Source organism: Quercus robur, chromosome 2 (genome assembly GCF_932294415.1).
Source record: "Quercus robur chromosome 2, dhQueRobu3.1, whole genome shotgun sequence".
NCBI lineage: Eukaryota > Viridiplantae > Streptophyta > Magnoliopsida > Fagales > Fagaceae > Quercus > Quercus robur.
The window spans coordinates 82,315,717-82,327,796 of NC_065535.1; the positions used below are offsets into that span (position 1 = coordinate 82,315,717).

Genomic DNA, 12,080 nt, shown 5'->3' on the forward strand with positions numbered 1-12,080 from the left:
ATGTGACATTTTACGAACAGTTCAGCACGACATATGGATGGAAGAGCTTAAATCCAAACAATACATAATAGTAGTTATTTTAAATGTTGATTGCAATTTAGTCTTTTTAATTAATCAAAGTTCTTTCTCAAAAAAAAAAAAAAAAAAAATTAATCAAAGTTTTTTTTTTTTTTTTTTTTCCTTTTTGAGTTTAAAGTTTAAAAAATCATTTTTAAAAAATTGTCACCAATCTTGGTGCCCGTTTGGTTCTACTTTAAGGGCCCAAAATGTGTGTTCACTAACCCAATTTATGAAAATACGTGTTTGGTAACAAATTTTAAAACCACATTATCTCCCTAAAATTGGGTTTTTCTGCGTTTTCATGTGGCAGCCTTTAAGCTGCAATTGCATATTGCTACAAATGCGTTAGTTCAAAACATAAATGATACCGTTGTAAAGTACATCTATTTCCTTAATTTGCCTTCAATTTTTTCTTAAAAACCTAACTTTACCCCTCTATTATATAGATAAAACACTCAAAGTGGTCAACCCAAATCTCACAATCTCACAAGTTTCTCTTTGTAGGAGCTCCTATGTGCTACTCCTCCTTTGGTTCCTTTCCTTTCAGCAATACCGTATGGGCCAAAAATTAAAGGGCCCAAAAATGAATTGGACTTGGACCAATGTCGACAACAATTAATTTGTAGAGAGAGGATTCTGGACCAATAGTTGAACTTCTAATAATAATTCTTATCTAAAGGTTGAAGTAGAACAGGTGATTGGAAAAATAATTGATAATAAAAAACAAATCTGTTTATTTCATCATTATCGGGATGATCGAGGAGCCTTTAACACTTAGCGAAAAGTAAGATTAAACACTAGTCAACTATGTTTTCTATTCCATCTCTCTCTTGGTTAGGATCTGATCCCTTTTCATTGGGGGTCTCTTCCCTTTTATAGTACCCTAGCCTTGATCTTGGCCTTCCACTTAGATGGTTGTTAATTCTCTATGAAGATAATTGTCGTCTCATCCTTCCTTTTGAGGCCGTGTTGAGTAAGTAATAGATTGTGATGACACTGTTCAGGCGTCATTTGGTCATTAATGCGACAAACTTGGTTGGTGTAGTGCATTTAATGCAAAGGTGATGACAACCTTTCTGGAAAGTTTTCCTTTCTTCTTATCCACGTTGGCTACTGCCACCTTCCCCAGATCAGCATCCTCGGCTGCTCTGTGTAGACTTATTCCCAATTTCTTTGGATGGTCCATGTTCGAGCACCTTCTTCGGGCTAGTTGCTTCTTCGATCAGATCTTCTTTTTGGTCAATTCATGCCTGCTTGACTTAGGTGAGTTGATGGTTGGGCTTTTAGGCTCCACAGATCAAGCCCAGTGGGTTCAATCTTTCTAACCTCCCACAATTATTATTATTATTATGAAGAAGAAGAAGTTAATACTAAAAGTATGAAATAAACTTCTTTATATATATAATTTGTTATTTTTGATAATTTACAACTCAAATAGGCACTTTTATAAGTGTTAACCAAACATTTAGCTTTTTCAAAAACCATTTTTTGACTACTTTTACCAAACACTCTATTTAAAAATAAATTAAAAAAAATCCTAGTTTTACACCACACTTTTTTAAACCACAACTTCTCCAAAATGCATTCAACCAAAAAAAAAAAAAAAATCAAAATGCACAAATTCAAAAAGTTGAATTAAACTCACCGCAACAATTTAAGTTGGGCAAGCCCAAACATTGTCATACCATTACCAGGCCCATTCTTTAAAACTCAAGTTCAGGCTGGCTAATAAACTCTGTACACGTTGCAACATTTCATTCGTTAATTTTAAATATACAACCAATCAAAGCATCGTCCACACCACTTTAAAACCAGATTATACCACACCGTATAACTCCTTGATCTCTGGAAAGGACACAAACCAAAGCTTTTTTTTCCATTTCATTTCACATTTCACTCCCAGAAGAAAGGCATATATATATAGCACAGTAGTAGTCTCTGGGTTCTCAAACAAAGTCGAACCGTGAGTTGTTCCTTCATTTCCATTGTGAAATGGCTACGTTCTTCTTCAAGAGGCTCGCTAGAGCTACTCCGATTGCACTCAACAATGCATTGTCTTTTGGAGGAGCCAACAAAACTAAGTCCGGCTTCAGTGGGTTTCGGATACCCATTGGGGCAATCGCAGCAGTTTCTGGTGGAATCTCCTACTACTACTGCTTTTCCTCGTCGAATTTGGTATTTTCTCTTTGTAATTCCATCTGGGTTTTCTTCTAATTGGTCTTTGGTCATGTAATGAGCACTGGCTGTTTGTGTGTGTTTTTTTTTTTTTTTTTTTTTGCTTGATTTATGGCTCTGAATTCCGATTGGTCTTGAAATGCAAGGCAGACCCAGTTGCTGATTTTGTGTGTGTGTAAAATGTTGTGGTGAACTCACTGGGGTTTTTGAAGTTGAAATGGTTAGCGAGGGTTTTGGATGTTTTGGTATAAAAAAGAGAGGGTTTTGGATATTTGGAGTAATTGGGTTGGTTCAAGTTGATGTGAATAGTTTTTGGTCAAACTGATTGACTGATTTTTTTAATTTTTTTTTATGCTGTGAATTTTGGAAGTGATGGGCAATGCTGTGAAATTTTATAAGAGTGTATCTATTTGTGAACAACTATGGATATAAATATACACACATTGCATTATAAGAACTAAAGGAAATAGATTTAGCTTACAATTAGAACTTTTAAGCATTACTTTGAAGAGGAAGGACTTTTTTTTAAATAAATAAAATAAAAAATAAAAGTGGCATTCTTCATTTAATGATTTTTAAATTTATGCACAACTCATGTGCCCACATGGGATTGAATCATCCACGGATCTGTATTGGGCTTTATGTACTTCAAATTTATTTGGAGGAATTCACAGGGTATCAGTTTGAGTTCCCTAATGGTATTATCATAATGTGATATCTTTGTGCCTCGGAAAGAAATCCATCGCTGCTAATTTTATGAGCTGATTGTATCTAAATATTTCAACTTGATTGTTCTTATGAAGTTTGAAGTGAGTGAATGCAGACTGAGAAACCGATCCACTTGACTGAATGAACTCATCATACTCGATTTATTCTTTCATACTCATTATGTGGTTTTAAGATGAAATAGTTTTATTAGATTTTGGTATACCTTATATGACCCATATATGCTAGTATTCTATAATGGTTGTGCTTTTCTTTACAGGCTCATCTAGATCAAATCAATGAAGAGGCAGGTCCAAAAGTTGGTGAGTTTTAGCAAACTTATAACAAAGTTGTAGAAAGGGCTTGCTTGGAGCTTCTCAACATTAATTTTGAAATTATGAAAAATTTTCTATTTCATATAATTATTAAGCTTTCAACATTTTGCAAATTGTATCATACAGCTGCATATTCCCTGGAGTGCCTGATACAGGATATTTTACCCTTTATTATACTGTGTAAGCTAAATGATCTTTTTGTTAATTTTCAGCGCTCAATTCAGATAAATGGATTGAATTTAAGTTGCAAGACACTGCAAGGGTCAGCCATAATACTCAACTATTCAGGTAATATAATATTTGGTCAATTTCTTTTATATATTTTTGAAGATCAGCCAGAGAGTAATCACCTTGTTGGGTGAAAAATCTTTTCTTAGAAATCACATGATCAGTTTGAAAGCGAAAGTACTCAATAGTTTAAAGGTAATGTAGCTGAGAGAAACAATTTAGACTATGGTTTTATGGCTTATGTCAATTTTAAGCTACTCATCAAAATTAAGCCCAATTGTTAATATAATTAACCAATTGAGATATGCATTGATAGATAAACCACACAAAAAATCCCAATCACAATACAAGTACCCCAAACACACCGAATTATTTACAGAGAGAAAAACCCAAAAACTGGGCAAACAACTCTCTAGGGCCTTTAGCACCAAACGATCCACTAAACAAGAATAGTTGGTATACAAAACACTTACAAAACCCTTTAAGCTAAGTAATGACTATGTACTTGAGCCGCCAGCTCTTGCTAGCAACCGATTCCTTGAATCCTTTTTTCTTGTTAGTCATTGGATCCACAAGTTGAGCTGCCAACTGTGCAATCAAGTCTCATTGATCACTTTAAGGCCTCTTAAAGATTTGGAATTGTTCCATTGATTCTCCAGCACCAATCAGCACTCAAGAATCTCAAGAATTTAGGTGTGTGTGGTATAAACTCTCCTCCTCTCAAGGAATTTGGAATTTGGAATTTGGAATTATAGAGAGGGTGAAGATATAGAGAACAAAATGGGCTTTGCTCTAGGGTTTTGGTTGCACTCTAGGTCTTCAACATCTGGGTGTTCTCTCTAGAAAATTTGTGTGAAATGATGGCTATATAGTGAGGTTTATGGATGGGAAAAGCATAAAAGAAATAACAAATTTCTCTCAGGTTCTAGCAATCTCAGTAGACAAAGTGTGAGAGGCGAGATTGCTGTTCAACAGTTTTTCAAATTGAGCAACTTGCCTGACAATATCGTGTGAACTTGTAATCTTGCTTGAACAAGATTGTGTAGATTTCACTTCCAACTTTAGCTCTTCACCTCTTCAACCAATTACACAATAATCCCACTAAGAGTACAAATTGCAATGATGAATTGTTAAAATTCAGTATTTGGGTAGCCAATAAAGCTCTAATACAAATGGCACTTATTTTTCTCTTAATAATAAGAATGGATGCAGAGTGAGGTTTGGTTTCAAAACCCACCTGGTGTGTATGTAACTTACCAAAAAAAAAAAACAGTATTTGGGTGTTTTGCAACAGCTAGTCATTCTTGCCTTTTCTGAAATATTCTTCACTTAGGGTAGCATTCAGGTGGTAAAATTTGATGTGCCCATTGTATTTTTCTTGGCATCCAGATCTCAGGTTGTTTAATTTGGCATATTGCATTTTGAGGATAAAATATATATGAGATCATTTGAAGAAACCTTGGAATTCTTAATTTTGTGTTAAACCAAAAAAAAAATAAAGTCATTGGAGTGCTATCAAAAGTACTGTACACTCATTTTTTTGACCATGTAGGTTCTAAGTTCTTAGTGTGGCTACTTGGGCAAGAATGTTCAATGTAACTTATTAATAATTTTTCTTCTTTCACATGGTAGGTTTTCATTTGATCCTACTGCCAAGTTGGGTCTAGATATTGCTTCATGCATCCTTACAAGGTATGTTTTGCTGTCTGTGATGAGCGAACTTTTTGGTAAAAAAAAAAAGTTGGAGTCGGAAGAAGTCTGCCTCTAAATTGATTGTCTTGATGCATTCCTGTCACTGTAGGGCTCCAACAGGACAAGATGCTGAAGGAAAACCAAAATATGTCATACGCCCGTAAGTCTTCCACTCTTCCTGTTCTTTTTGATAAGATTCTTGATCTGAACTTTTTCTCCCAGTCTATTGTATATGATTGTGTAACATTCAAGTTTATTGTTTTCTTAGATGTAACTATATACAGTGAGGTTTATACTCTTTAAACTGCATATGCATTTTCAAATACATACATTCTCATGCCCTCTATATATTGATAAGCTCAACATCTTCTATTATTAGTTGCATAGTTTTCAGTTCTTACAATATATGAACCTCGAAGGTAAGGTAATTAGTCCTGACAACATTAAGGGATGAATGTGATGTCCAACTTTTCAATTCAGACCATTCAGCTTATTATTGACTCTCTCTCTCTCTCTCTCTCTCTCTCCTCCCAACTCCCAACTCTTCCCTTCAAGTCTATGATATATATATATATATATATATTTTTTTTTTTTTTAACTTACAAAAGACCATATACTAGAGTCTGTTTGGATACAGTTTACTTTTCTGAAAATTGAAAACTGAAAACACTGTAGCAAAATAATTTTTAAATGTGTGAATAATATCGTGGGACCCATTTTCAATATTTTTTTCCCTCAATAAAATGGTTGTGGGTCCCATAAACAGTGCATGAATAGTGCACTTTGTCTCCTAATATGTGTTTATTACCTATTAAAAAAAATAAAAGAGATCCATAAGAGTGACCTCTATTCTTGTTAAGGAGTTATTTTATGGCTTAAAGCACCCAAGATTCACTACTGTTATTGTATTTATTAAAAAAAAGATTCATTATTCTTATTGTGATTTTGAGTATAAATATCATCTAAGCATTGATAACTTAATTCTTATCTGAAATACTAACAAATAATTCTTTTAGGGACCTACCAGATATTATGCTAAATAAAAAAATCATGTCAAGTTAACTTCATAGATTCATTTTTATTTTTCTTGTGCTCATTTTATGTTCATTCAAGGAACAAGACTTTTTGATATATTTATACTGTTTGTGTCTGCAAATCAGAATTTTCTCTTCAGCCATCTTTTGAATTGTAGCCTGTGTACCACCAATGAGCTGTTGCTCAACTGACACTTCCTTCTCCCACAATAATGGGATGGATGGAAGGTGAGGTCGTGAATTCAAGACTTATTTTATTGGGTATGTGTAGCTTACCAATAATAATAACTAATAAATAATTGTAACCTGCATACCTCAAGAGTCTCAGACACTTATTTTCATATTTTCAATATTTGAAATGGTTCTTCTAACCATCCTGTTTTCGCCATCTTCTGGTTTTCAGTTGTTTGGGAATTATAAACTTCATAGACATTTTATCTTTCGCTAGAAATCTTATAAGGAAATAAAATTTCAATTTCAAATACAATCCTACCAAGATCTTTGTAGTCAACTGGCAACTCTTAGTGTTTTTAATAGAGATGTCCAGAGTTCAAATATGCCCTCCCCTATTATAACGATCAAATTATATGAAAAAGAAAAAAAGAAGGTACGATCCTATGGGGAGTGGAAAAGTATCTATGTTACATGCATTGTTTCGATGTTGCGGAAGAAATAATTTAAGCTGCTATAGTTGAAGACATGCTTTTCTAGGGCAAGTCTGTTGCAAGTTCTAAATGCATTGTTTCTTGTTTTGAAATCTCTACCTTCTCTATTTGAACTGTATATGTGATTTTTTTTTTCTTCCTTTTTTTTTTACTTGATATTATCACAAAATTTGATTGTTTCTTAATGATAAATTACTGATTGTCTCAAAAGTTTAAGTTGTTAGGAAATTGTGAATTTAATTATTTAACTATAATATTTTAACACTCCCCATTATGCATGGGCTCAGATTTCCCCTTATTAAATGAGACCCAACATGTGGGAATTAGAACTTTTTAAATGGGTGGTAGAGTGGAGACCTGTTTTGAATTCAAGACATCTGTTAGGGTGTTGGCAAGGCAGGTTTGGTTGTTATCGAAATGGTTATATATGGTCCATTATTCCTCATTGCTTAATGTGGTGTCTTTAGAGGGAGAGAAATAGTAGATGTTTTGAAGATATTGAGAGATCTATTCCAGACCTCAAGCTATTCTTTTTTAGAACTTTATTGGATTAGTTGTTTGCTTTGCAAAAACAATCATTCCCTTCTTTTATTGATTTCCTAGATTCTTGCAATTTTTGTATTTGATTTGTTGACCCCTTGTACACTCCTTGTGTACTAGGGTATTCCTTTTTGATATCAATAAAACTCATTACTTATAAAAAAAAAAAAATCATTTAACCATAATATTCTAACACTTTATCTTGATGTCCTGGTTGCCTGGATTACTGTGTAAAGTATTTTAATAGCAGACTTGTTAGACTTGGATGCATTAGACATTATGACCACTGTAATTTGATAGATTAGGAGTGTTTTCTACTCTTTTGGCAAAAGCCAGGCCCAATGATGAAAGAGGTGCATAGTTCCCCATTAAGGTTCATGTCAATTGACCATGTCTTAATATGAAATCATTAGATGGTGATCATTTACTTGACATGTTGGCCTTTTCTTATTTGGTTCCTGGGCATTTGTGGAGCTAACTTGATGGGTTCTGTTTTCAGGTATACTCCTATATCAGATCCAGATGCTAAGGGATACTTTGATTTATTAATCAAGGTTTGCTCTCAGTAATGGGATTACTTAATTTTTGGCATTGTCTACTTCTGCTTGCACTTTGAAAATGTCCCTCTTTATACATGTAATGCTCCTAACCTGAATTACTTTCATTGTTTTCCTTTTAAATTATACCAGGTGTATCCAGAAGGAAAAATGAGTCAGCATTTTGCGAGCTTAAAACCTGGTGATGTAGTTGAAGTCAAAGGGTAGATTCTTCATGTCCATAACTATTAGCAGATAATATGCTTTATACTATCTTCATGGGAAGCTTTCATTTTTTGTAGGCCCATTGAGAAGCTTAGATATAGTCCCAATATGAAGAAACACATTGGCATGGTAAGAGAAGTTTTTTAGAAGTTAGATTTAATTTGTCAGATTTGAAGATAGCTCTGGCTATTCATCTCAGCCATGTCCTCTATCTATGGTGTGCCGTTTATGTACAATTGAATCTATAGGGGAATGGTAGTGCTAGGCTGCAACGTTTATCTGCAAAGTACTTATTGTAATATGGAATTTTGTTGAAGTTTAATTAATATGTATGGTCTCCTTTATCTGAATTTAATTGTATCTTGTTCTTTCAGATTGCTGGAGGCACAGGCATTACTCCAATGCTTCAGGTTATTGAGGCTATACTGAAAAATTCTGATGACAACACTCAGGTGAGTTGTGTGTCTATCTTATTGTTTTCCTTTTAATCGCAACTGGCATTTCTTTTCTTGATAGGCAGATTGCCTATGCTCTGTGTCTGTGTGTGTGCGAGTGCATGTACATGTGTGGGTGCACATGTGCACGTGCATACGCATGTGTGCCCCAATTTTGGTTTTAAAGACATTAGGATTTTTTTATGCACATCCATAAGTGACAAGGTCATTAGTTTTTGTAGATTTAAGCATGTTTTGTCATTCTTATATGTATATCCTTTTCAATAAAACTATGTAAGATTAAGCTTGAGGCTTTCTATTCTTGCAGGTATCACTGCTTTATGCTAATGTCTCCCCGGATGACATTTTGCTGAAACAGAAGCTTGATGTACTTGCAACTAGTCACCCAAATTTAAAGGTACGGTTATTTCAGAATGTAATTACTCTTGCTGATTTGTCCAAATTGCATATTTTTCTTAAATGAATACGGCTTATTTTGTGGGGACAAATATTCCAGGTATTCTACACTGTTGATAATCCCTCAAAGAGTTGGAGAGGAGGTACAGGTTACATATCAAAGGATATGGCCATCAAAGGCTTACCTGGTCCTAGTGGCGATACTCTAATCCTTGTGAGTGTTGCTTTGATGCTCCAGTGTTTCAACTTTCACATGCTTATCTATTTTATCATGATATGGCATCAGCATAAACCAGCAATGGAAAGCCATTCCAAATGTCTTTTCATTTTGTCCAGTATAAAACATAGTGGTGAGAGAGATACTGGAAAACAGAAATACATATAATCCAAACCAATTAGTCTGGAAAGGCTCATGGAGCTGGCCCAATCAGATGGAATTAAAGCTTTGTTGAGTTCAGTTCTGTACATATTGTATTTGAAGAATAAAAAGACTATTCTACTAAGAAGCATGGACACTTCAAAGCCCCCAGTGTGTCTGTGTTCAACATGTGGAAACGCTGGTGACACTCTTGCATGTGTGTCCTCATTGTGTAGGGAGTGTAAAAAAAAGTTCTTTACTTTTATATATGTTTTAAAGATTTGATAGTTCCTTATTTTGAAAACTTAGAATATGCCTATAAATAAATAAATAAAATATACCTAAAGATATAAATATTAAGTAATTAATTAATTTTTGTATCCCCACCGTATCATGTCCAAACTTTATAAGATTGTCATGTTTCTATGTCTCATGTTGTGTCATATCCATGTTGATGCTTCTTAGGTATTCTGTTATCTAGTTTGTTGCTTCCTCCTTTGGTTTGAAACATGACTAAAATCACCAATCTTGCGAGACAATTTTTGGATCAATTGGTAATGCCACTTATAATACTCTATTTGAGATCTAAGGTAAGATAACCATTTGAGTAACAAGCCAATCTGTGCATGAGTTGGTTTCCTTCACAGTGAATGAGAAGTGCATTTGTTCTAATTGTCCACTGCTGCTTTAGACTTAAGACTGATATAGAACGTTTCAATACCACTCCTTCCAAACCAGATTAAGGCCTTAATTCTGATACCCAGGTTTGACAATTCCAAACCAAATTACCTCAACCTTTAAACTTGCATTAGAATAGTAAAATTATTCTTTTGAACATATGTCCACTCTGTTCTCACAAGGGCGGTGCCATTTGTGTTACTATAGTAGAATTATTGAATATCTAATGTGTCCTACAAGAATTTCTTTCTTTTTCTCTTTTTCTTTTTCCCTCTCTTTATTTTTCTACTAGCATATGAGGTTTCTTGTGACAAAATCTCAGTATAGCAGAAGCACTTTTAATATTTGAAAGTATTCACTTAAAACAGATTATGGAATGGAAATGTGGCCCCTGGTGATTGCCAAACCTTGTTTCATGTTCATGTTATTGTTATCTAATTTGTTTTTAATATTTCCTTCGAATTGGGACAGAGATCGGGATATGCTTTTCTTACTTATTGTTCTACTCCTTGAATGACTTTCTACGGTTTGTTCAGGTATGTGGTCCCCCTGGAATGATGAAACATATATCTGGTGACAAGGCTAAAGACTACTCACAAGGAGAGGTATGAGAGAGCAGTTTCTGTTGTTTTTTGCTCTCCAACATTTGCTAAAACGTTTGTTAACTTGAGTTCTCTTCTCATTATCTTTATTGCAGCTGACTGGCTTACTGAAAGAACTTGGGTATACTGAGCAAATGGTTTACAAATTTTGAATCAGGCAATTTAGCATCTGAAGCATTTGTGCATTCACTTCAAATTTTGAGTTGTACAAGTTTTTTTCCTGAAGAAACGTTGGCAGCTTGAACTTGAGCAAAACATCGAATAAATTTGCCAGTGATATTCAATAGAAATAATGCATTGTGAGAGTTCACACTAACTTGCATTTTACTTTTGAGGAACCTTGCCAAATCTCTGTGCCAGTATGATTTTTTTTTATTTTTTTTATATTTCTTGTACTTGTTGATATTGGAGGAAAAATAAGTGAAATAGAAAGAAACGAAAGTTTTCGAGGAGGTAGGATTAAAAATGGAATGAGTAGATGATAGTTAAGATTTATTCAAGATTAATGAGGGAACATATTCATTAATGCTTGTTTATGATTTCTCTTATAAGTTGTATGCTGTTGACGATACAACAGAGGAAAAATAAAGGAAAAGGAAAGAATGAAAGATTTCAAGGAACTATATAATTTAAACTATTGAATATATATATATATATATTTATATATAGCCCACTCCCTTATATGTAACCGAACAATAAAATAATTTCTTAACCTTTTTACTTTGTTTTTAGTTGGTAGTGTTCATCGGTCGAATCAGAGTGGTTTTTGGGGATTCTTGAGCTGCGTTGAGGACCTCACCATGGCCAATCAGTCTTACTGGACGTTGGTTTTTCGGTATATAGGTGGTGGTTTCATGGCGGCTTGGTGATTGATTGCCACCAAGAACCGTAAGAGAAAGATCTGAAAATTTCATACTCAAAAATCGCCAAAAATTTCATCCAAAACACAAAATCAATCCACATACCAAAATCCACATCAATCAAAACCCACAATCACAGATCAAAAACCACAACAATCAAAACCCAAAACAAATCAAACCCAACAAGGTAAGAGATCTGACTAGGACTCACCTTTGGGAGATTGTGAATAGCCCTATTTTTAGCCACAATGAATTTGAATTCTAAATGCCTATGTTAGAAACACTAGGTACTAATTAAGTTACAACTTATAAGGCTCTAGGTATATTATTATTCTTTTCTTAGTAATCAAGTTACAACTAATAGAAGAACTTCAAAATACCTATTGTAGGAGGCAAAATTAAGCCAATTACAATTTATCATGTCAAAATTTATTGATATATTCAAAATTTACTTGTCATTAAATTAATTAAATAAAATGTTGTCATGTATCTTTTTAATTGACAATACATTGGTGAATTAAAATTTGCCACATTTG

At 33.9% G+C, this 12,080-nt stretch overlaps 1 protein-coding gene across 1 annotated transcript; it reads left to right on the top strand.

Moving 5' to 3' along the window:
• Positions 1-1,910: 1,910 nt before the first annotated feature.
• LOC126715347 (NADH-cytochrome b5 reductase-like protein) lies at positions 1,911-11,016 on the top strand. The gene is made up of 13 exons (XM_050415917.1): positions 1,911-2,235; positions 3,221-3,263; positions 3,488-3,563; positions 5,136-5,195; positions 5,305-5,355; positions 7,934-7,988; positions 8,124-8,194; positions 8,273-8,324; positions 8,570-8,647; positions 8,958-9,047; positions 9,147-9,260; positions 10,619-10,687; positions 10,780-11,016. Exons 1-13 carry the CDS (start codon positions 2,053-2,055, stop codon positions 10,834-10,836), a joined length of 999 nt encoding a protein of 332 aa, XP_050271874.1. The 5' UTR covers positions 1,911-2,052; the 3' UTR covers positions 10,837-11,016.
• The last annotated feature ends 1,064 nt before the right edge of the window (positions 11,017-12,080 follow it).